We start from the raw sequence: 27,494 nt of genomic DNA on the forward strand, positions 1-27,494 counted from the left end.
TTTGGTTGGCCTATAATTCCTTAATATCACAAAAAAGAACACATACACCATAATCATTGCTCGCCATGCTGAGACAAAAATCTTCAACTTCTATCCATTGGTCCTTTTCTTTCCATTATGGTCACATGGAACATATACAGAGGATGCCCCCAAAAAATGTATACACATTTTAAGAAGGGAAAAAAACTGTATTAAAATTCTAATACTCAATATATACCCATAACAAAAAATGAATACAAGTCATGTGTAGGCATTTTTTGGGCACCCCCACTATATCCGCTCTTTGGCATGACAGTTCTTGACATGCTTAGGAAGAACTACTGGACCTACTGATATCTTCAATTGCTCCTTGCTGAATAATCCCAATTCCTTCCACTTTTTCTACTTGTGACTATCTTCAATCTTTGATCGTTCTCTTCTAGTAGTATTCCAGTACAATGATGTAATTAAACAGATACTCAGAAGTACTGATCTTCCACACGCGGATTTATCGGCAAATAATAAATCTCAATTAAAATTTTAATTTAAACTATTAATGCAGTTTAGAGTAAGGTAATGTTGGAAGCTATATAGTGGACCCTATTCATTAGATCATATATTGGGGACTCCTACTTTACTCCATAAACAATCACACCCTCTTACTCTAACTTCCCTTTCTCTTAAAAAAATAAATAAATAAAGTCTATGATTCAACTCAAAACACAATTGTGGAGCAAAAATCACAAATATAGACTCACAGAACTATATGTAGAATGCAAGACAAGTTGAAGTTATGAATTTCAAACAGGGAATTTGTGAATCTGAATAAGTAAATTTTAAACAGATCACAGACATTAATAAAAATATGACTTCATTAATGTTTAAGCAAAACACTTAAATATTCAAAAGTTATAAAATATATTTTTTCAATTCCTAATAAAACATTTTAATTTATATTGTATAATGTCTACTTAAGATAGTTGGGCAGCTCATTTGTTTTAACTTCTTTTATTTTGAAATAATTATAGATTTTCAGGAAGTTGTAAAGATAGTATGGAGATGTCCTGTCCACCCTTTACCCAGTTTCCCCGCTGTGGTTACATCTTACACAACTATTTTATCACTACAAAGTTCACCCTTTTGCTTTCCCTTCATTGTCACACCCATGCCTTTCTCTCTCAGCATCCCTAACCCTTAGCAACCACTAATCTGTTTTCCATCACTGTAAGTTTGTCATTTTGAGAAGATTATATAAATGGAGTCATACAGTATGCTGCCTTTGGAAGTAGTTTTTTTCACTAAGTATAATGCCTTTGAGATCCATTCAAGTCATTGTGTGTGTCAATAATTCATTCTTTTTTATTGCTGAGTAGTATTCCATGAAATGGATATGGCACAGCTTAACTATTCATCAAATGAGGGACATTTTAGTTGCTGTCCATTGTTACGTTTTATTTATTTATTTATTTATTTATTTATTTATTTATTTATTGCTATTACAAATAAATCTGCTACTAAAAGTTATACACAGATTTTTGTGCAGATATAACTTATCATTTCTCTGAGATAAGTCCCAGGAATAAAAGTAAAAGTTAAGTGTGTATTTAGTGTTTTAAGAAACTCAAATTATTTCCCAGAAGGACTGTACAATTTTACATTCCCATCAGTAACATCTGAAAGATACAGTCTCTCCACATCCTCACCAGCATTTGGTAATGCATCTTTTTTTTTTTTTTTTTTTTTTTTTTTGCTGCTCTAAAGGTATATAGTGATAGCTCATCACCGTCTTAATGTGCATTCTCCTGAGTGACTTTTAACATCTTTTTGTGTACGTATTTGTCATCCATGTATCCTTTATGGTGACACGTCCCTTCATGTCTTGTGTCCATTTTCAAATTGGTTTGTTTGTTTCATTTAATGTTGAGTTTTGAGAGATCTTTACACATTCTAGATATGACTCTTTTGTCAGCTATATGTTGTTTGCAAATATAGTCTCCTAGTATGTAGCTTGTCTTTTTATCCTCTTAACAGGCTCTTTCAGAAAATAAGTTTCCCATTTTAATGAAATCACATTTATTTATTTTGTTTTCTTGGTTTGTGCTCTGGCATCATGTCTAAGAACTTTTCATCAAGCCCTAAGCACCGAAAATTGTGTCCTACCTTCTAAAATTTTATGGTTTTATGCTTTACATTTAAATCTGTGACCCATTTGAATTCATTTTTGTGTAATATGAGAGCTCTAAGTTGACATTGTCATTTTTTTTTGCCTATGGATATTCAATTGTTTCAGTATGATTGTTGAAAAGACTGTCCTACCTCTTTTAATTCATGTTTAAATTAAAAATAAATAGATTAATTTCAAAGCCAAATTGATCAATGTTAAGTATACTATGTACTGAACATAGAAAAAAACTATGAAACTCAGCAAATGTCTACAAATACATATATCATGAAATAATGCATGTAAATATGTGACTGACTCTCAAAGAACTCTAGAAATTATTAGGAAGGTATCATTGATATTATTGTACTCCTTTTTCTATAAAACTTAGTCCAGTTCTCTTTAGATATTAAATGATAGATGCCTTGTCTTATACATTGGATTCTTAATCTCCAAGCTCTTTGGCCTGAAAACATGTCAATAGGAACTGAAATTGATGGATTTTTCTGATACTGATATTTGACAACTACGAACTGTACGGAGAAAATCAAATTACTTGAATAAACTAATGAGCTCTCAAATGTCAATATATAACTAAATAAAAAAAAAAAAACAGAAAAGTTTCCTCTTTCTGCTATTTGTTTTCTTTGATATCCCATGAATCATAGAATGTTATCACCAAAACAAAGCTTTAGACTTCCTCTAGCCAGCATCCTGATTGTGTGTGTGTGTGTGTGTGTGTGTGTATAAAATTGGATAATTATTTCTTCATAAAATACCTAAAACAAATGCTAATACTTTATTTTAAGTGTCAAATTATTTTGTTCATTATTTAAATGAATCTACGAGGACTCAGCAGAGTGGTGAAAAAAACAGGTTCTAGAGGAAGGCTGACTGGGTTCAAATCCTAACTCTTCTTGCTGTGTCAAAATTGCCAAATTAACTCTTTGGGCCTCAGATATAATAAATAGGAAACAATAGGGTTGTTTTGAGAATGGAATAAACCATGAGTATAAAAAACGTAGACAAAAAGGCTGGCAGTTAGTAAACAGCAGCAATCATTATTGCTAATTTTCTATCCAGAGAAATCATTTTACTTGTTCCAAAATACCTTTGGCAGAAGCAACCTCTTCTCCCTCTGAAATCCTAAAACGTCAGTTGTTCCTTGTCCTAGGACTTACCACATTTTTTCCATCCTGTTGAACACTTTGATGGTATGAGTCATGCCTTATTCTGTTTTTTGTTTATAACTGACGTAAAACAACAACAACAACAACAAAAGTAAAATATACCACCTTAACTATTTTTAAGTGTATGGCTCAATATTGTTAAGTATATTCACACTGTTGTACAACAGATCTCCAGGACTTTTTCATCCTGCAAAACTGAAACTCTATGCCTATTGAATGATTTGTGTTCTGTTTTAAGTATCAACACCTAGTTGCGTACTTAGTAGTAAGAAGGTACTGTACAAATATATAGCAAACTAAATTTATATCACCCCTCAAACCATAAATTTATTTCTTAAATTCCTTTATTTCTTAAATTCTCCTTTGGAATGCCATCTCCTCTTTTTCTAATATATCCATTGAACTCATCAGATTAATTCAACCCTCATCTTACTATACTTTACCTTGCAGTAGATCTCCTACAACCACACTCTTCCACACTCCAATCTACCTCACACTGTGTTTGACACATCTCCTTTCATACCATATAAGTACCGCTCCCAAATCAAAAAACACGGAAGGATTCCCTTAGATCTCCTAGGATAACATGCAAGATCCTTAGTTTGTTTAGTCATTACCAATTTCTACCTCTCTACTTTAATTATGTCCCTCCACTTCTCTATTTATATACTCCATTTCAATGAATATACTAATTTTCCCCAAAACTAGCCAAACACATCCTCAGGTCTTTGCTTTTATACTTCTCTCCAATTTTCTAAAGCCATGTTTCATTAATTTTCATCCAGAAGCATTTGGTGCCACTCCTTCTAACTCCTGTGGCAGCATATCCTATCTGAAGGCCCTTACCCCACACCACTATGCAAGGTTAGCTGTCTCTTGAAGGGGCTTTCCAGGTTTCTTACCTATAACACAAGCATGACCTCTTAAGCAGCTTTTTACTCCTAATAACAAGGAAACCCAATGAAGACGTTAAAGTGATTTAAGGAAAAACACAATGTGCTCATTCAATGTAAATAAGCAGAGAAACCAAGAAGGAGCAAATAAGGAGGAAAATGAGGCAGGTTGATATATATAAAATGGTCTATATTAAATACAACTTATATTTGGAAATAGTCTCATTATATTTACACACACATATACACACATACACACACACACACACACACACACACACACACACACTGTAAAATTTGTCCTAAAGTTTTGGGACAGACTTAGATATTAGATAACAACTTATACAACTTAATGATTGCTTATCTAAATACTAAAAAGTGCTGGTATAACTGGGAAATGGCTTGATGCTCAGAAAAAAATATACAGGTGATAAAAAAGAGAGCTTGTCTTCTTAGAATTCATTTAAACTCAATTTCTAGGCCCTACTTGCAACGCTACTCAGTGGGCTAATAGTATCGGCCAGTCAGACTTTTCTTGTTGTCTATAACCCAGACTGACAACCTTGTTTGCTGGCTTTTTTTTGGGGGGTTGGAATATTGGGGAACAGTGTGTTGTTGTTTTTCCCAGGGCCCATCAGCTCCAAGTCGTTGTCCTTCAATCTAGTGTGGAGGGCACAGATCACTCACTGGCCCATGTGGGAATCGAACCGGCAACCCCGTTGTTCAGAGCTGGCGCGCTAACCAACTGAGCTATCCAGCCACCCCTGTTTGCTGGCCTTTTGAGGACTGATCATATAACAGGCTTAGCCCAACCAATGAATAAATGACGCAGGCTATTTTTGGTGGCTGACTTTCTGCAAAAACAAAAAAGCAAAACAAAATAAACATACAAAAATCCTATTGGGATTCGTGAGGGTCTGGTCCTATATATCTGTCACATCATGAACACACCTGCTTCTCTTACAAGCTTTGCTGCACTTCTCTCCAAGGACCAGAGACCCTAAAATATTCATGCCTGAGCAGCCCCAGAATGGTAGTGCTGGGGATTTTCAGAGAGTTTACAGAAATCACCCCAAGCATGGACCCAATATTTCTTTCCTAGATTAAACGTGTATCCTGTTGACAAAAATGTATGAATATTTCCTAATTAAAAAATGGATGGTTGGGAGTGTTTTTTGTTTTTTTTCCCCTTTTGAAAATCTCCTAAGAGGAAAAATCAATTCCAATGGTATAGAGTGGAAAGAATGTGTCAATATTAAAACTGAACCTTATCCTGTAGCAATTAAGCCACAGGATATTACAAACTTTTGTACAGAAGGAAATTTCCAGGGTTGAACAAAATTTCACCCATTTTTTTCACTTCTACACTCCTGCAAAGAGCTTACCATATATACTAACTCATGCATGAGAGAAGTACAGCCTTCTTCATATAATTATAGAAAACTTGTGGGGGCTGCTTCAGACTTGAAAGATGTTTATTATAATTATCAGAAACAAATTCAATCTAAAGAAGGGAAACTGGAGACCTGTCATTCTGCTGAAACAAAAATCTTGAGAGAAAAACATACAAGTTGCAGCACAAAATTATGTTTCCTAGAAATAATGTCAACCTATATACTTTTTCAGTGAAATCAACTTATATTTGTACACCAGTTGAAATGTAATAAATTGAAGGTTTGAAGGTGGGAAAGCCACCTAAACTTTGAATATCCTTAACTCTATCAAAAAAGGTTTCTGGGGTTAAAAACAAGAGTGCACCTCAAAATGTCTTGGCATGATACACTTGGCATCATTATGAAAATTGTGTCTGCCATTTCACGGGTAGGATTCACATGTTTGCAGAGATCAGGATAATACTGTTTTAGGAAACAATCTTTTGAAAAGTAGACGACATCAAGATTTAATTTCATGTATGGAATCAGAGTGAATTCAGACTAATTTGAGTGAATAGTAACTTGAGACTTGTGCTAAGAGGGGTTGGATACAGTTAATTCAATCAACAGAAACCTGATATCAAAATACAGCATTATGTATATTTAAATAGATCATAGGTACAGATATCTTTCCCAGGAGTAGCAATTTCACACCTTCATTTGTGAAGATTTAAGAAGAAGCCTGCATTTGAAGGAATTTGATGGAATATCACAAAATGAAAAGGTCACACACAAAACCCAAACAATATAGATGTGTGCATGTACACACACATATACCCTCTAAGCTTGTCTCTTTCCTAATACCACAATATTTGCTACTTTGTCCTTTGTTTCCAGTTCAATATGCTGTAGATTGATTCTCTGCTGCTGACACATTCATGGTTTATAATGCTTTCAATTGAGTTTACAGATTTCTTCTAGAACAGCCTCAAGCCGGCATTATGGATGCAGGGCAGTATAAACTCTGCTGAGTGCAAAGAGTATATGGTGCTCATCACTTACTTCCCTCTGAACACAATCTCTTACTTGGTGTTAGTCATGTTGGAAAATTAATGGCCTGTATGCATTTGCTACGACTGCCATAACAAAATACCAGACTAGGGGGCTTAAACAACAAAAATGTTACTTCTCAGAGGTCTGGAAGCTGAAAGTCCAAGATTAAGGTGTTGGCAGGTTTGGTTTCTTCTGAGACCGCTCATGCAGACTTGCAGATGGCCGTCTTCTCCCTGTGTTTTCCTCTGTGCTTGTGCATCCAGGGTGTCTCTTCATGTGTCCAAATTCCTTCTTATAAGGACACTAGTCAGATTAGATTAGGGTGCCATTTTAAAGGTCCTACCTCCAAATACAGTCACGTTCTGAGGTGCTTCAGCATATGAAATTCAGGGGGGAGACTATTCAGCCCATAACATGGCCCAAGTGTCTTGAGCTATGAGTGTTTTCAGTTGTTTGTGTACCGTCCTCACCCTACCAAAAACTTTGAATTCTCTATTGAAAGTTTTAGAAATACCACTAGAGCGATCATGAAAAAGCACTTGCCTCTATATTCATTTTTGGTCAAAATCTATGAAGACACATATCAGTTCCAGTTTGACCCTCTGCCTCTTATGCATTTAAATGAACAAAAGTGTTTGCACGTTCATTTGTTTTAGGAAAGTCATGATATGGTGACAACATGTCTCTCTGTTTCCCCACTCCTGGAATTACTTAACCAACTTCTATTATAATTGCTCATTAATTTCTTATTCAAAGACTTGCTCATATAATTTGTTATTCAAAGCTTTCCAAGGAAAAAATCTAAGCTATTTGGAAGGAAAAGCAACTAGAAAAAGGAAAGGTGATGTCAGTTATTCTCAAGAAAGAGAGAGTAACATCATTTCCTGAGAAGGCAGAATATTGTCTGCTTTCAGAACAAATATAAAATATCACAGAAAATGGAATGAAGATTAAAACAGCAAGATTAGTCAAATTAAACAGGGCCAAAATCAACACAATCTGGTAGAAGTTCTGTAAATGGAAGTGATTTCAGAATTTATTCCATCAATTCATACCTACTTGAATTAAATAACTGGATCAAAAGAAAACATAATGGAAACTTTGTGGCCATTCAATATTGTCAAATAATTGTTTTATATTTTAATTTAATCTTATCTTAAAATATGAGCATTTGACACAGGAAGTGTAACATACCAGCCATTCAATAATATTTATCAAATACTATCAATGTTTCATGGCTGTGCTTTATACTAAGAGGGGATTTAGATACAATTAACTTATTGACACTAAATATATTTTATCTACACTTAAGTGTTACATATAAATCTCTCAAAAAGTTAAACAGAGTTACCATTTGACTAAGCAAATCTACTCTTAGGTTTATACCTAAGAGAAGACCTAAATGAAACTATATGTCACACAAAAGCTTGTACAGTAATATTCACAGGATCATTATTCATATTAGACAAAAAGTGGAAACACCCAAATGCCTATTAAGTAACTGATAAGTGGATGAATAAATGTGGTATATCCACACAGTGGAATATTATTCAGCAATAGAAAGGAATGAAGTACTGATACATGCTACAAAAAGGATGATCCTTGCAAATATTATACTAAGGAAAGGAGCTAGTCAAAAAAGCCATATACAGTATGATTCCATTTATATGAAAGTCCAAAATAGGCAAAAGTATAGCAACAGAAAGTATATTATGTTTGCCTAAGACTGGGGCAGGTTCTGGGGCAACAGGAATTGATTGCTAATGGGTGTAGGGTTTTCATTAGGTGTAGGGAACATGTTCTAAATTAGATCTTGGTGTTGGTTGAATAACTCTGGAACATAGTTAAGTACATTGAATTGCACACTTTAAATGGGTAAATGATATAGTATGTGAATTATATCTCAATAACATGGTTTTAGAAAGTTCTCCATGGCTAAGCCTTTTTTTTTTCCAATTTAATCTATCATGTCTCTTTATGAAGCATAAAGGTATTTTTCCTGAATAATACTCATTTATAGCCAAACTGACTTTTTTTTTAAAGAAGAACAATACATATTAACTTGGAATGTCAAGAAAACAGTTTACCTTGTGTTCATTTTTAAGGCCACCTGTGGCCTCTGTTACTAAAGTCAGTCTACTTCTGTTACCTCTCTACCTTGTAGAGTTAAAACATCAATTTAGTTTTGGATTTAAAGCAAATAGGATCATTATGTTTGTAGAGTGTTCCATAGCTTTGCTATTCTAGCAATCTGTGACCATAAATAATGCAAGACCTTTTCCTTCTCTAAATGACTCTTGCAGCATGGGTCTTAATAAATGACACACACACACACACACACATACAAGAAAGAAAGAAAAGAGAAGAAAAGAACAGAAAGAAAAAAAGAATAGAAATCACCCTGCAGTCATGCAATTCAATCTATTTTTGTTCCCAATTAAATTATGAATTACATCCATTATTTCTTGTGTAGCTGCATCAAAAGCCAACTTTTAGACATTTAGCAATATTATTTTGTTTTACTTTTAACAAAGCAAAGGTAAATAAAAGTTCTTGTATTCTGGTTAGAAGTAAGAACAGAAGAGAGAGAGAGAGAGAGAGAGAGAGAGAGAGAGAGAGAGAGAGAGGATCGGTTTCTATGTGACCCCTGAACTTTGAACCACAGTCCCCTTGCTACTAAAGCATTCACCACCTTAATCTCCTCTCTCTGCATTGGAGTAATGCTAAGAAAAGAAAATGGAAAAAATAATCTGGGGACTTCATCAATTTTTCATGAATTTTCATTTAGGCCAGAACCCCCTCTTACCCGGGTCGATAGATCAAGATGCTGTCATATATTTACCACCTGGGGCTACAGCTGCTATCTCTAGGGGCTGCCACTGGCTCTGGCTGCATCACAGGCAGCCACATTCTGGATGAGGACCCCTGTGCTCCTTTTGCTCCAAACACAGGGAAGACTGGTGTTCTAACTGAAATCCTATCTCCTCCACCAGCTATGCCCAGGCTCTCTTGGTGGTCCCATCAGAAAACTGTGTATTAACTTCTTCAGTGCCAGGTGACTTACTGTGGACTCTGCAATTCTCTTCTAAATATGTAAAAATCATTTTTTGCCTAAAGACCTTTCTTCAGTTCAGTGCTTTGAAAAGTACTTTCAAGACTGCTTTATTTTTTGTCTCCCAAAACAAACAGGGGAAAAGCAAATATGACGTAAGTCATTTAAATCTTCATTGAAATGATTGGTCCTGAATATTTTTTTCCTCCAATATATTGTTCCCTATGTAAAAATGAAGTACATATTAAAGGACAACAAAAAAGAGAACAAATACATTATGGTAAAGAACAGGCGGACTTCCATACCATCAGTCAAGACAGATGGTTATCAATAAAACTGCACATTTCATACAACAGCAGAAACCAAGAGTTAAAGTAAAAATGAAAACCAAGGTGAAGCAAAGAGGGTCAAAACATTTGCATATTTTTTATCACTAGTCATTCCACCATAAAACTTGTAACAAGTTAGTTTCCTACTTATCCACACACTCTCAACCACCTAGATACACCTAGATTAGTAATCCTCAACTATTTTGACCCATCCCCACCCCAGGGAGATTTGACAGTGTCTGGAGACACCTCTGGTTGTCACAAATGGGGTTGGGAGAGTCCCACTGGCATCTCCTAAGCACAGGCCAGAGATGCTGTTCCTCATGGTACAATGCAGAGCACCGTGCCCCACGACAAAAAATCACCCTGCTCTAGTTCCCTCACACCCCATTCAGAGCTCAATTCTTGGAAGAACAAGCAGCATTTTTCACTCCAAGCCCACCACCTCCTCATGTTTCAGCTGCTGTGCTATTTCCATTCCTAGACCCCACACATACACTTTATTTGACAACTGGGTGGCATTTCATTGTCAACCATTTTTTCATTCTTAAAATTATTTCCTTGTCACTTTACTGTCCGTATCCTATCAATTCTGAAATCTTCTCTGAGTCTCCTGCACTGGCATTTCTTTCCTTTGCCCACCATTAAATATGGAGGTTCCAAACAATGGGAGTGGTCTCAGCCCATGTGAACCTGTCCTTGCACACAGCCTGCCTGGGTAACAATGTCTACTTCTACCTATTTCTGTGGCTTCAACCTCTGTCTCAGAAAGAACTTGCTCTCAATTTAAGAAGCTTCTTTTTTTTTTTTTTTTTAGTAGAACATATTTTTAGCTTGATATCTCACTGGAAAGGCAAACAATAGCACCAAAGCTGATTTTCTTCTTCAGTTCCCACTACAGTTATTTTTTCTGCATCTGCTATTCCTATGCATGGTAGTACTATATACCCAGTCATTCTGCAAAAGCAAAGCAAAACAAAAAGTACACACACACACACACACACACACACACACACACACAGACATAGGAATCACTGTCTATCACCAAAATTGACCTTAAAGGAGCATGATTTATAATTTCTAAATATGATTCAAACTATTTCCTTCTTTCAATCTTCACGGCTATTTTCAGTTTAAAAATCTAACATAAACTCTTCTGAGTTATTGGGCAGCTTCTTAATTCTTCTGATTTCAGTCATCGTTCCTTAAACCCAATTTTCAATTCTCTTTCAAAGACTCTCCTCTTTCATAACAGAAAAATTCTAGGTTTTATGATGCACCCCATGCCTCATATGCTGCTACCAACGTCATATCGAGCCACCAGCAGTTCTCCAAATACACAATGTTTTTAGGCTTCCATTTTTTTCTTTAATGGAAAAAACAATGGATGTGCCATAACTAAGCATTTACGTTGAGTGTTCTAAAATACAAAGGTCAAACAATTACATAATCTGCAGCTGTTCTTCTACCATTTTATAAAAATACACATTGGTTACCAATAGTATTGCGAAATCACAGTGCTTAATCCAAATTTCCATATTAATACTTTTTATGAAACACATAAGGAAAGACAGAATATAATGAGCTAATGTGAAAGAGATGAGCAGCATATAAATGAACACTATTTGATGTTGCGTTGCCTCAAATGGCATGAACTGTCGACATGGCATTAGAAGAAAGAAATGTATTCACTAGCAAAATTCAATTTAGAAGACTTCTTGTTTTCCTCTCTAGGTCAGAAATATTTTTAGCATTTCTCAAAGCTCATTGATTTTAAATGTAAAAAGCTACTGTCACATTACAGGGTGAAAAAAAATAATGGTTTAAGATTTTCCCCAAAAAACAGTTTGATTCATTATTAATGATGCAGTTAGGAAATAAAAGTACAAAATTCATGTGTATTGAGAGCAATATTAACAAAGCTAAAGTTCAGGGGAAAAAAAGCATTTATTTGACCAACAATAAAATGACTGGCCAATTTAGATAAACTTTAACATTGAGAATACAAATTAGTTAAGTATTAAAATAGTTATGTGGTGCTAAGTAGATAAAAAGAACAAAATTAAAAATTTTTAATTTTTATTTATATAAAATAGGCTAGATTTCATATAAGTGTTTTTCCAAATACAACATAATTCTATAAAACTGAAAATTAAAAGAATCAGGATCTGATCTTGAATTTCCCATGAACTTATTGTCTACGTCTTGGTCATTTAACTATCATGGGTTTCATTTTATCTATAAAAGGGGAGAATAGCACCTGTTACACCGGGGGTGTCAAAAAAATGTATACACATGACTTGTATTCATCTTTTGTTATCGGTACATATTATTACACTTTTAATACAGTTTTTTCCTTTCTTAAAATGTATATACATTTTCTGTAACCCTCTGTTTTTACTGTAACAGGATCTAGTAAGGGAAAAGATCAATTACATTTTCATTGAAATATTTCAATAAGTTTGGAAAGTTCCAGAAATATTTCAAAATGAAAATGGAGCAATTTGGAATACTTGCATACTTGAGATTTTAATGTGTATTTCAAATCTCTCTAAATGGTATTTAACTGCTTTTAAAAGTAAGTCATAAAAATGAAATTGCCTAGTGTCCAGTGCAAAATGGCATCACTATCTAACATTCTAATGCTCGTATTATGAGGCCCTTTAAAAACAAATTTGGTTCTTAGGATTCTTCCAATCTTTTCCTACTGGATTTACACATTTCAAGCGTCAATGTGTTCCAGTTTCCTGGTACAAACTTTAAATCAAAAGACTGGACACTTGAAAACAAAAGCTTTCATTGGAATAAATGAATAAGAAAACCATAATTTTGTTCACTAAAAGATACTTTCATACGTAAAGGTAATGATACAAGGTCACATCATTGAGAATTTCAATACGCAATACACAAGTTTTACAGTCTAGTGTGATACCTTGCAGCATGTAAGCACAGTTCAATTTTAATTACAGACATGAGACCATGAGCTATTATTTAGCACTCCTCTCCCAGACATATAAATAAGACATATAAGACTCATGTCTACTGAAATTACTCAATTATCTCATGTATGAAGACCTACTGGTACAACCAGAAAGTTGAAAGGTACAAACTTTTTTAAGGCCTAATTGTAGGCATCTTATTCAGAATTAATTCTAGATAAAATCTCTCCTCAATATAGATAATGTCAAACGTATGGTCACCAAATTCTTGTTTATAAACCAAACAAAAGAAACAAGAACCTATCGTATACTTCAATTTGTTCTGGAAAACAAACTATGAAGTTATGCAATCAATGTTCAAATAGCTGCAAAACACGAATACCTTAATTTATTAGTGTTTCTGGGTTATCTGATTAATAAACACATATGCATATACATAATAAATACATATACATTTACATAGACATAATAAATACATATATGTATATATACACACATACCAGGGGTGCCAAAAAAATGTATACAAGTGGACACTTTGGTCAACGTTGCTCAAGCAGTAGTTTGCCATAATCAGAAGTGTCTGGATGCTGATGGTAACCACTTTGAGCACGTCTTGTAATTGCAGAAGTCAAACGTGACTTGTATTCATCTTTTGTTATCGGTACATATTGAGTATTACAATTTCAATAGTTTTTTTGTTTCTTAAAATGTGTATACATTTTTTGGGGACCCGTGTGTGTGTGTGTGTGTGTGTGTGTGTGTGTGTGTGTGTTTTAATACAGAGTCAGGGAAAATCCTTAGCTATTGCTGATTACCGATACTGAGTGAGTCCCTCCTGTGTATGAACATTCTGTCCCTACAGAAATCAGATCTCTTCTCTGATGAACTTTTTGATTAAAAAAAAAAAAAATCTGCTATTCTTCCCAATATGATGCCTTGGGCAATAATTCTTGAATGTATCCTAGAAGTAAAAGAGTTAATTTAACCTAGAGAGTATATTCTTTTTAAAATTAACTAATAAAATTTCCTGATATATATATATATATATATATATATATATATATATATATATATATATATATATGTATGTGTGTGTGTATACATATACACACATATATACAGATATATACACATATATACATATATATATATATAAAACCGAAATCAGTACAATATTGAATGTATATCTTGTATTTGATGTCTTGTTACACAAAATTTTTATTATAACATAGCCAAGTTTAATACTTGTATATATCTCTCATTGATAATTCGAATTTTAAAAATGACCAGCATCATCTCCACCTTGCTTTAACATAAACAAATGTACTGCAACACCTGGGCTTGACATTATTTAACCAGCTTTCTTTGGAGAAGGCAAAGTAAAATTATGTATTATTTATTTTTCAGACATTGCCTATGGGAACAAAGCGCAACTTACTAGGAATTAATCAAACTAAACATGCATGCCATTTATGAGGTTCATTACGTTACTTACATGCCACTTCCAGAGATGCATTTCGACTCACTGCTTCACCAAGATAGTTCCTTGCAACGCAGACGTAGCTTCCCTCATCAGGTTTACTCCTGCGCCCATGCACAATGCGCAAGAAGAATAAGGACCCGCTGGGCAGCAGCATCCTATGGGACCGGGGATCATCCTTGTCAGTCTCCACCCTCTCACCATCTTTGTACCACTCAATGGTGGGAGTTGGTCGGCCCTCAGCCTTACAGTTCAAAGTGGTGGGCTCTCCCTTAGAAACAATGACATCTGAAGGGTGCTCCACAATCCGTGGGGGAAAGTCCTCCTGGCGAAGACGTGATCCTACAAAATATGACAGAATGAACACAAGCTTTAGTATGTTCTTATCTATAGCTTTTGTATCACTTAAGTTCACACTGGTGAAATTTAACTCTTCAATTATTCAAAGTACAGTTACTACGATTTTACTCATGTGTCACTCTAGTGTTTTTATGCATCTCATAAGGCATCCCAATTCCTTTGTGGAAAGAGACAATATAGCAATAAATATAATATGTTAATTCTAATGAATTAGGTTTAACATGTCCCATAAACCACGACAAGCAAAAGTAAAAGAGAAGATGATATTTTCTTTTGTCACCAGCACGTCAGAATGAGTACTAAGATGAGTAAGACTAATTCCTGTCCTCACAGTGCTTACCACTACGGGATAGAAAAGCAAGTGGGTAAGTACCAAGAATACACAGTTAGATACTGTTTATCATGCTAACGTTTTATCAGACGTAATATAAAAAGAGACCTGAGCATTATATACAAATATTAACTCAATTTAACAGACAAAGAGGGAGCTTAGGAAATTACACCAACTGCCCAGAAATACAGAGGAAGTAAGCAGTAGAGGCAGGATTTGAATCCAGTTATGTCTGACTGAGGAACTAAAGTAGAATCACTATGTTAAACTGAAATGTGCTGTATGAAAGTCCAATAAATGACTCATAGGAAGAAAATGGGGCAAAAAAGTTAACTCTAAATAAGAACTCTCTCCCCCAAAAGGTGGTATTTAAATTGAGCCGTAAAGAATAAAAATATGTCAATAGAGGAAGAAAGGCATTCATATTGAAGAACAACATGAGCAAAAGAACAAGGAAGTGAGAGTATATGCATAGTATATTTCATAATCAGGGAAGACGTTGATGTGGCAGGTGAGGGTAAATGTAGGATTGGAGCCATAGACAAAAGGGCTTTAAATACCATGCTAACAAGTGTGACTTTTAGTCCATACAGCTAACAGATTTTGAGAGGACAGTAACTTAACTACTTGTATATTTTAAAAGACACTTTTGGCCTGCAGTGTAAGATAGATAGCAATGGAAGCAAAAAGATAGTTGAGAGTTACTTAAATACCCCAAAGAACCATTAAACATAAACTGACCTTGAGAAATGCTGCGGACAGTAGAAAAATGGAGGAAGATTTAAGTCATATCATAAAACAACACTTGATAGAATTTGGTATATCACCATATGGGAAGGAAGAGTAATAGGTATCAGTGACTTCCATGTGGCTTCAATGAAAGTAGGACCACTAAGGGGTATAAAAAACAGGAAACAAAAGTCCTGTTGGTATTTTAAGAACATTTAGCATAATGTCTTTGAATATTTTTAATTTATAAGCTATCTATGGCCATTATTGGTGGGAAGGTCCTACCAACTGCTGCAAATTAATCTAAAGGAGATACTGAGAGAAATAATCACATGTGAGGACATAATGATAATCTACATATGGGCTTTTAAAAGTTTGCTCTTAAAATTTTCCAAGCAGTCACCTAACATTAGCACATTACTGCTTAATAAACACAAGTAATATTTATTCCTCAATATTATTCTAGTTTATGTTCAATATTATTAAAAATGAATATTTTAATTTGACAGAGGAAATTCAATTTGGTAGTGAATAAATCTTTTCTTTCCTAAAGAGGATTAAATTTTAAAAGTTGCTGATTACCATTTGTTATCTCATCAGATCCGAGAAGGAACCTAAATATTATAAATGCTAGATACCTAAAATAAAAGAATAGTTTATAGGGGTGGCCAGATGGCTCAGCTGGTTAGAACATGAGCTCTAAACAACAGGGTTGCCGCATGGGCCAGTGAGCTGCACCCTCCACAATTAGATTGAAGACAACAAGCTGCCGCTGAGCTTCCGGAGGGGCGTCTGTATGGCTCAGCTGGTTACAGCACAAACTCTCAACAACAAGGCTGCTGGTTCAATTCCCACATGGGATAGTGGGCTGCAGAGCTGCGCCCCCTGCAGCTAAAGACTGAAAACAGCAACTGGACTTCGAGCTGAGCTGCGCCCTCCACAACTAGATTGAAGGACAATGATTTGGAGTGGATGGGGCCTGGAGAAACACACTGTACCCCAACATTCCCCAATAAAAACTTAAAAAAAAAAAAGTTCACAGTACACAGGTCAGACTGAAAAAAAAAAAAAAAAGAACTAAAGAAACCCGGGGAAGAGATCCAAGATGGCCATGTAGGTAAACATTGTGCCTGTTTCCTTCGATAAACACATTAACATTACAACTAAGTTATAGAACAATCTACCATCTTAAGTCTAGGAGAACCATCTTAAGTCTAGTCGAATAGGAGTTTTATAACTAAAGATTATAAAGAAGAAGCAACATTGAGACTCGTAGAGGGGACAGAGACATAAAACAGGCCAGCAGCAAAACTCCACGTAGTGGTTGAGAATCAGAAGGGATATTTCAGCCTCAGAGATTCCCCTCAAATGAGCAAGTGACCCCAGCTCCACACAGGCTCCCCACCCCGGAGTACTGCTGCCTGGAAGAGACCCCACAACATCTGGCTGTGAAAAACAGTGGGGATTCTGACCATCCAGATGGGACGGAAAGCTATGAAAAACCCAGCCATCCTCTTAAAGGGTCCATGCACAGACTCACTTGCAAGCATGCACCCTGGGCTTCGGCAGAGAGCTGGTGACTCAGGGTGCATCAAAGACACACAAGGAAAGACTGAGGTGTGTGGTTTTAGGTGAGGACTGGAGGACAGTTGCCATTCCCTGTATGGGGTCCTTCTCCTGTGCAGACAGCAGCCAAATTCCATCTTTCCTGTGATGAGCCCGTCCCCACATGACCAAATCTGAATCTGATTGGTCTGGTGAGTTCCCCTGAAACCCTGCCTTCCCCAACTGCCCCAACGCTGGAGGCATTTTCTCAGTGAGGAGCCAGCCCTGCCTGCATCGCACTCTTTCTTGGAAAACATCGGGGTCTGTGGGCTCCAGATGGGTGGCGACTGGTCTGGGTGTGCTCTGAGACTTTTGCTGAGTAGCAACAAGATCAGCACTGGCAACAAACCAGAGTCTACATTAACCTGGTGACCACAATTCTTCCCCCTCTAGTGACTCCCTGACACCCTGCCTCACCAAACTGGTGTACCACCTGAGGCTATATCCTCAGCTGAACCTCAAGGGAGCTGGCAGGTGGCAACAGGCTTTGGGGTGTCCTGGCGTTTTGGGGAGCCACCCCAGGGAGGTGGCAACCATCTTGCTCTGCATCATGGCATCTCCCACATGCCTACAAGTTTAGTGCAGGTGGCGAACAACCATGCATCGCTTTGTACCTCCTACCAGGTAGTCCCCCACTGGTCACAGTGGGTGACCTGGGCCTGCACTGGAGCCCCTCCCAAGAGGTCCCAAAACCAACATACTTAGAGGTTGGCTTTAGACCACACAGAGAACCACCCAATTAGCTCCCCAAGTGGCACACACAAAGGGCGATCTCTACAAGCACCAGAGCCCACTACGACAAATCCCACTCAGTGGGATAAGATACCCACACAGCAGACCATAAGCTGTGGAGGTGACCAAACCCCACAGCAAGTCAGACTGAGGGTCAATACCATCCACTGACGTGCCGACAGCAATCAAGGCTCAACTACAACAGCAGGGCACATACAACCCATACAAGGGATACTTCTGAAGCATCTGGCACAGGTGATGTAATGTACAGCATAGGGAATAGAGTCAATAAAATTGTGATAGTGTGGTACAGTGTCAGACAGTTCCTGGATTTATCATGGTGATCACTTATTTAGGTATACAAACGTTAAATAACTATGACAGACACCTGGAACTAATATAATATTGTATGTTAGTTATATTCTTTTCATAAAAATCTTATTTAAAAAACACAAAGCATTTACATATAAGATAATCATATCACAATAAAGAAGGTAATAAATAAATATTGTAAGTACTGGGTCCCTAAAGCAAATGAGGAATTTGCAGGTTATAAAAAGTAAGAATTATTTTAAAAGTAATAATAAAAAAACAAAAACCTTGCATAAAGAGCTAATCATAGTTTGCAAATAAGTAACATCTTTCCAAATGTAAAGGTTTGGACACACAGCCATAGAATCTGATCCTTTGCACATAGCAAGCATATGGTAAACTACAATTACCTTGCTTAGATGTCCTCCTTGCTCTTCTCTAGTCTCCCATATCCAGTCATCTACATTCTCCCTACTGTCACAGTTGTTCTATTATTAAAACTAAGCAAGTCAATCATCCATGTTTAGGAGTACTAACAAGTATATCACATAGTTCCCTATATTATTAAACACTCACTTAGCCTTGGTAAGGCCTGAATAAAATCTTAAATATATTACTTAAATAAGTACATTTAATTAAATAAATACTTATTAAATAAAACATTAAATAATAGACATATATGAGAAAAAAGAGACACAATTTCTGAACTATTTGACAATAAGATTTAGAATCCAGCATGTTCAATTCAGGATTTTATTCAATTATTACTATAACATATATAAACTATTCCAGTGTCATCATATTTGGATATTCCTGTAGTAACTTTATTCCCACTATGATAAAAACTTCAAAAGAACATCTACAATCTAAATATAAGGGATAAAACTCAAACAACCAGAAGAAATTCTAGAAGCAAATTTTCATGACCTTGAGTTAGGGAAAACCCTCTTGGATACGACACCAAAAGCACAAGTGACAAACCAAATAATAGCTAAATTGGACTTCATAAAATTTAAATATGTTCCTACTTGAAAATAACACATCCAAAAATAAAAGGCAACCCACAGAATCAGAAAAAAATATTTGTAAATCATGCATTTGATATTGTAGCTGTATTTTTTGCACAGCACCCTGTCTGTCTGTCTGTCTGTCTGTCTGTCTGTCTGTCTATCTATCTATCTCTCTATCATCTAGGGCATAAACTAAAGTTTATCCCTATTGTTGTTTCTGGCCTGATGATTAATGCAAAACTTAAGGTTATAAATGAAGAAAATAACCTGTTGGTAAGAGTGAACACAAATTGTTACAATGCTTTGTATTAAATTTGTTCATAGTGCCTTTTTACAAACACCATATTTTATAAATCATATATGATTCCATTTTTTATGAAATGTCCAGAAAAGGAAAATCCCTAGAACAGAAAGTAAATCTGTGGTTGTTTAGTGTAGGTGATGGGGGTTGGGGTGGAGGGCAGAACTAGGGAATCTTTTCAGGGTGATGAAAATATTCTAAAATTGATTATAGTGATGATTGTACAACTGTGAAAATAATAGAAATGATATAGTGTACACTATAAATGAGTGAATTATATGGCATATGAATCATATCTCAATAAAAATGTTTTAATAAAGTCATGAGTAAAGGTACTGTGTACAAATTTAATACAAGGCATTGTAACAATTTGTGTTTACTCTTACCAACAGGTTTATTTTCTTCATTTATAATTTTAGGTTTTAAATTTAATCATCAGGCCAGAAACAGCAATAGGGCATAAACTAAAGTTGAAAGATCTTACCAGCTAGATGATAGAGAGATGAAAGATAGAGAGATGATAGATATAGATAGATCGATAGATAGATCGATCGATTGATCGATCGATCGACAGATAGATAGATGATAGGGAGCTATGCAAAAAATACAGTTACAATGTCAATGTTTAGATGTTATTAAGTGTGAGAGGATTAATTCTGTGCTCCCTTAAAATCAGATATTACACAACTGTAGCAGTGACCCCTAAGAGGGATAAACCTTAGGTAGTTCCTTGAATTCTTTGAAATTTTGTATAAAAATGTGTCCTCATTCATGTGTGGACAGGAGGAAGTAGTGGTGAGGGGCACCAGAGCTTTCATCAAATTTCCAAAAGCTCTGGGCCTTTAGAACTATTAAGGACCACTAACCCCCTCGGCATTTCACATGGTTAGAGCAAAACAACCCCATCATTTGGTTAAAAAACGAACAAAAAAGCGGAGTCGTCAAACGCATTGGGAATTCAAATCCCAACAGTAGAGGGGGCTGTTCATTACATGAAGTGCCTTGGAACAGTTTAACCTCAAGAGCTTTGATAACCCCGAGGCGTATTTTGAAATGCAGGATCGGGGCACAACCCCAACCCAACCAGCATCTGATCGTGATTGCAGAATCAGGACTGGCATTTTAACAAGCTCCCCCAAAGGGAGCACATCTCACCTGTGTTCCTATGACTCTGAGCTAAGAATGTTTTTATGTCTTCATAATGTTAGAAAACTGAGGAGGAGAAGGTGAGAGAAGAAGAAGAAAAAGAAGAGACTTTGGAGGAGGAAAGAAAAACACCTTATGTGGCTTAAAATGCTTCAAGTATCTTCTATCTGATCCTTTAGAGAAAAAGCTGGTCTAGAATACCTGCTCTAGAGTACCTGTTTATTACTTTCCATTAACAACTTCAGTTTTTTAAATTTATATTTCTCTTGTATAGAACCACAAAAGTGTTTTATCCAGACTTCAGATGAAAATAAAAATAAAAACAAAACTTTGACAACAATGTTAATATTGTTCATGTATGAGAAATATTCAGGACCCCTATAAGAACAGATAGGCTAAGCGATGTATTGGAATTACTATCTACAGTTCTAACTTCTCTTGCAGCTGATAGTAAGCGTGGACATCTTTTTTATAACTCAGTAGATAATTGGACAATGAAATAGTCAAATTTTAATTAACATTTTATTCAGCTGCCCTTAGCTATTATTAAGACAATGTAAATTAGCACAGGGTTCTAAAGATGAATATCCAAATCTTTATTTTTACTGTCCAAGAAAGTAAGCTCTAAAACAGTCCAGCAACTTGTCCATAATTGAATAGCCAGTAGAGGCAGAATTAGAACTCAAGACCTTTAATCCCAAATGTGGCAGGCTTTTTTAAAAGTGGCTGGAAGAGTAAGTAAGGAATGAACATTACAACTATGCTCATTGAAAAACTTCTTCTAAAGTTGTTTCAATAACATGAGTCAGATGAATGTCTCTAGTCGTAATGTAGCCAGAAAACATCTTCATTGTTTTTCAAAGTATGACTCTCAGAGAGCCTGTCTTAGAGTCACTTGGAATATTACTATAAAATGCAGATTCTTGGTCTCCGCAGTGAACAAGACACATAAGAAGTTACAAGTGGAAGGGTCTAAGAAGCTGCATATTTAGCATGTTTGCCCGAAGGTCCTGCACTTCGACCTGGCTAGATGTAAGCATTCCACAGAAATATCAATTAGTCAACTGGATGCAACTACATCTTTGAATAATGTTTTAAGTACCCAAATTTATATAAAGGATCATTTCTGCTTCTCAGAAATTCCTAAACAATGATTTTCTAATAATATTTGGTAAAATGTTTAATAAAAAACAAATTGAATAGTGTATTAGCTCTTCAAATTTTAGAGGTTTGGAGGTGAAGTTTAAAATCATAATTTGTTAAAATGTTTAAATTTAGTTTTATATAGGCAGGTACCACTCATCGCCATGAGTGCTACAGAAAATGTTGTTTTCAGGAAGTGATTTCAATTACATAATATAATAAAGTAGATAAAAGATCTAGAAAAATACTTGGTTTCACTTCATGTGTTTCAAAGGAAATGGCCCCTACCTCATTATTCAGTTGTGATATTGTATTTCCTTAAATTAAGCTTTACTTTTAATTCACATACAGGATTGCCATATCTAGTTAAGTTAAGCAACACAGATCAAACTCTTCTAAATTTTTTAAAGGGCAGAAAAAAGTCTTGGCAAATTAGAGACAGTGTGAAATACAACTCCGTCCAGTGAAAAATCTAAGTGGTGTCTGTTTTTCTTTTTCTTAAAAATGTACATAATATTGTGTCCTAGTTCATAATAACTATGTTTTATTTTCCAAAAATATCCTGTAGTAAAATTAAGCCAGGAAGATTCTCTATGATTACCCTATTTCTGAATGTCCCTCAGTTTGAGAGGTACCTAGTGTGACATGAAAAAGTGAAGGCTGCATCAGAATAAGAAGGGGCAGTGTGGTAGGAATAAAGGGCATGAGTTATTAATCAGCAATTATTTATGCCTCACTTTCACCAGGCACAAACCAGAACACCAATGTCTCACCATTTGGTTTAGATGATAAAAAGAAATCGTATATATAGATCAGCAGGACATGCAGTAAACATTCAGCATATCTTTTTCTTCCCCTTCTATAAACAATGACATACTCTCCAAAATGTCCCCCTTAAAACTCAAAGTTTAAAATCTCTAAGGTTTAAAGTTGTTAACTGCTTTCTATTTTGCCAAAATAAATCCTATTCAAAATTGTCTTCATGGAAAGAAAAGTTTCTCAGCGCCACTACAAATGATGTCCATGTTGATTAGTCAGCTAAAGTAATTTGAAATAAAATGGAGTTAATCAATTACTTCATCAAGTCTGTCCTTACAACTTTTCCATCCTTGAATTTTTCATAACTAAATTCCAGTGTACTTTCCTCATGAGGAAGGGGGAATGGAAAAGGGCTTTGAGATAACTTTTGCTGTTGTTTTCTAGAGGGACTATGATATGATAGGATTTGGTGGGAAAGTCATTGTTTGGTAACCATAAAGATGATTTTATCCATTAGAACCTTACTGAAACTCAGGAAATTATCTAATTTAGAAATAACCTAAATAAATGTATAAGATTCTCATTCCTTCTGGAAGCACATCCATGCCAGGTTAAAAATAAGTTTGAATTGGAAACAACATCAAAATTGAAGCCTAGAAATCCTACTTATTTATTCCAAAATTTCTACATGGCTTTTCAATGTCATAAAACTAAAGGGCCAACAGTATGAAAGGGAATTCACAAATATAAAGGACGTTTCCTATCAAAACTTAACAGGCAGCTTTGAGTCTGAAAGTTTCAGTTGTACAACATGACATCTAGTGGCATCCTTAACACCCTGTCTTCTAGGTCCAACAGGCAGAAGACTGAGCTACCGGTGACCTTCTCATTCCAAAACCCATTTTACAGATGAAAGAAGAACAAAAATAGAGAACCAGTGAACGGAAATTTCCTTCCCCCAAAGTGAGACGAGAATATAGCTGCAGTTGCCTTAGCTGTGAGTCCAGGCTCTGTTTTCAGGATGACTTTTCTTTTTCTATTACCCTGCCCATATTTTGAAAGTCTAAAATAGAAAGTCCCAAGCACTAGATTTCAGTTGCTTTTTTTTTTCCTTTCTTTCTTCCTTTCTTCCTTTCTTCCTTTCTTTCTTCCTTTCTTCCTTTCTTCCTTTCTTCCTTTCTTCCTTTCTTCCTTTCTTCCTTTCTTTCTTTTCTTTCCTTTTCTTTTTTTTCCCCCTATTTTCTGGGCTATTGTATGATTCAGTATATGATTTTAAGAAAGTTACCTAAACTTTCTTATGATACTATTTCTTTGTCCCCAAATTGAGGCAACTGGAAGTGTAAATTGCTACAAGTTCATTGTTTATAACGTGATGACACTCTTTATGGCTGTCACATCATAATGGACATATCTAAAAGAGAAGATAATAGGTGGCCATTTAAATTTATAACCACAGAGCAAATTTTCTTTTCCAGTTGTATAAAAAAAATAATTGACATAACATCACTGTATAAGTTTAACTCATACAGTAAGATGGTTTGATTTACATATGTTAATATTATGAAATGATTATCACAACAGGTTCAGCTAACATTCATCTTCTCATATAGATACAATATAAAGAAAAAAGATGAAAAGAAAAAAGGGGAAAAAATTTTCTCCTTGTGATGAGAACTGTTAGGATTTACTCTCTTGACAACTTTCCTATATATCATACAGCACTGTTAGCAATAGATATCATGTTGTGCATTAAATACCTAGTACTTATTTATCTTATAATTAGAGATTTGTACCTTTGACCAACTTATCTAACCCCCACTCCTTCATCCCTAACCCCACCCCACCCCACTCCTACCCCTGGTAACCACCAGTAGTCTGGTCTCCTTTTGTGAGTTATTTTTTTAATTTTAATATTGTACATATAAATGATTTCATACAGTATTTGTCTTTCTCAGTCTAACTTATTTCACTTAACAGAGCACATTTTTAAAGACATGTGTGTTAAACTAATGTTCATACTTTTAAAAAAATTTTGATTAGAAAGGTTTGCCCTTGGTAGGTCTTGTGTCTATATCAAAAGCAATGATTATCAAAATGCCTTCTTAGAGAACCCTCCAAAAGTTAACAATTTAAAAGCTTTTGTTTAAAAAATAGCTTATGTAACATTTCAAATTTATTCTTAAATTTCTAAGAAATGTATTCACATTGCCAATAAATACATGGTTCTATAAATCACTTTAACCAAAGACTAACTGGTAATACATGGATATTTATCTTAAAAATAAATCTTCTATCCATTATTCAAAATACTACATTAGTCAAGATATTTCAATTTCCCTTCCTTTTTCAGAGGGAGCAGATTACTATTTCAGGAGAAGGTAAATGAGAGATTCATAATACTTTCTCTCTGAATTTCACAACTGAATTTCAGGACATTATTTCTGTATTCTTAACAGAAATTGCTGAAAATATTAAAAGTGGAATACATTTTTCTTCTTTCTTTTTTCCACCACCCTGTTATTCAGTACTTTCATTAGGTAAGTTTTAATTGTTTATTTTTTTTGCTTTTATTTATTTAAGTGTGTTTCTCCAGGACCTATCAGCTCCAACTCAAGTTGTTGTTTCAATATAGTTGTAGAGGGCGCAGCTCACAGTGGCCCATGCAGGGATAGAACCAGCAACCTTGTTGTTAAGAGCACCATGCTCTATCCAACTGAGCTAACAGTCCGCCCCTTAATTGCTTCTTTGTAATATTTCAGTTTCTGGAAGCCTACATCCAATGCAATGAGACTCTGGCCTCACCTGAGCAGGTGGGCCCCAGTGACAGCACCAGCATCCAGGGGAAGACAGGATTGGTTTAGGTATGTTAGAATCAGTAGCCAAAGGCAATCAAATCCAGGGGTGGACACACGGGAATATCTGTATACCACTAAAGAGAAATTTTGAAACCACAAATCTGAAGTTTCCAGTAAATTTTTAGGGGTGATTTCCTGCAAAGAAATAAATTAATTTCCTACTTTATAAATTCATTTTCTAACAATTCAGTGAGGAACCAATGTATTAACCTAGACATTCACCCAATACTTTTTAAAATCAATTTGCTACATCTTACCATGGTTGAAAGCATTCTTTAAAGAGTGATTTGCCTCCAAATCAGGAGTTTTCATGGGTTGTGCAGATTTGCCTTATAATGACAAAAGCAATCTCCATTCCAGGAAGATAACTTTGAAATTTAGCTTCTTATTGCCATGTTTTAAATATTTTGATGTGCTTTCAGAATTGCATTTGGCTTTATAAAAGATGATGCAATGAAACAATCTTAAAACTCATTAGATTATTTAACAATGTTTAATTTTCTAAAAACCATTGACAATTACTGAGTGGATACTATGAATGGATTTCCAGCATTCTACTTAAGGAAACTCCTAGTGGAGTGATAACATATTAGCATTTTATTCTATTTCCTAAGGACTATATTGTGAGAATTCTGTAGTAGTAGTAGCATTAAGCTTCGTAACTGGAGATGCCAGGGGCCCCAGGCGTCAGTGTCAGAAAATACGATCCCACCAGCACTGGTGTTTCACACATGTGCACCAAGCTTTGTTAAATATTTAGTTTCTCATAAATTTGCTTAGAACTCTCAGTATATTTTTCTCTAACCTGAAATATTTTATTATTAAGTTAAATCAAGATCCAATGGCCCTCGTTAAAATCGCAGATAAACTTATTTTACTATATAGTATACTAAGGATTTTTTTTTTAATTTTTTTTTAATTTATTGGGGTGACAATTGTTAGTAAAATTACATAGATTTCAGGTGTACAATGGGATTTATAGATGATGTAATACTAAGGATTTTTAAAAAAACAGAATTGAAAGTGTTAGTACAGTTCGTAACATTTCTTGGGAGAAAAATGACTAAAACAGTACCTAAAAAAAAAAAAATCACAACTGACATGAGCCAAATATATTAGTTGTATCATGTCCAAGGAATGCACACAATGACTGATTTTAGGCTTGTTCACTTCCAATCAACATTCAACTACTTAAGAAGTTGAGCTAACATTTAAAGCTCATTGCATTACTCCATTACCTTTTTTTTATATGGTTCTTAAACCATAGAGTGGCTTATGTGGAATGGAAGTAAAGAAAGACACCTCAGAAACTGGATATAAAATTTTGTGCATGGGCCTTTTTAAGAAATAATAAGGTACCTCTTCGGCAGGCAATAGAGATTCTCTGCCAACAAGAGGACTCTGACTTGAAATTGCTCTTTTACAAATGCTAAATAAGAATATGAACTCAGGCAAGTCCCTGATGCTCTTCACACCTTGATTTCCTTACCTATAAAATGTAGAAGAACCAACCTAGTAATAGTGCTGTGATGACTGAATGAGATTTTTTTTTTCCATGTGTTGAGCATACAGTATACACTTGGTAAATGTTCACACTATTTGTGTTTTTATAATGTATAATCCTTTTATTATATAACCTCTATTACTATACTCTAAGGCATCTCTGACTCTATACAGACAAAGAAGGACTGCCTACCATCTATAAGATACAGTCTTTTCTATGCAATAGTACACCATTCAAAATACAGCTTCTGCTGATCTT

At 35.2% G+C, this 27,494-nt stretch overlaps 1 protein-coding gene across 22 annotated transcripts in view; it reads right to left on the bottom strand.

Moving 5' to 3' along the window:
• ROBO2 (roundabout guidance receptor 2) overlaps positions 1 to 27,494 on the bottom strand; it is a 1,652,913-nt gene that overhangs the window by 520,749 nt on the left and 1,104,670 nt on the right. For all 22 annotated transcript variants that reach the window (XM_088794275.1, XM_074333465.2, XM_088794272.1 and 19 more), the window contains one exon: positions 14,465 to 14,791. In XM_088794275.1, the coding sequence (XP_088650401.1) occupies positions 14,465 to 14,791 (327 nt within the window). The remainder of the gene's footprint in view (positions 1 to 14,464; positions 14,792 to 27,494) is intronic.

Source organism: Rhinolophus sinicus, chromosome 17 (genome assembly GCF_057876585.1).
Source record: "Rhinolophus sinicus isolate RSI-liver-muscle chromosome 17, RSI-T2T, whole genome shotgun sequence".
In the NCBI taxonomy this organism is placed as follows: domain Eukaryota; kingdom Metazoa; phylum Chordata; class Mammalia; order Chiroptera; family Rhinolophidae; genus Rhinolophus; species Rhinolophus sinicus.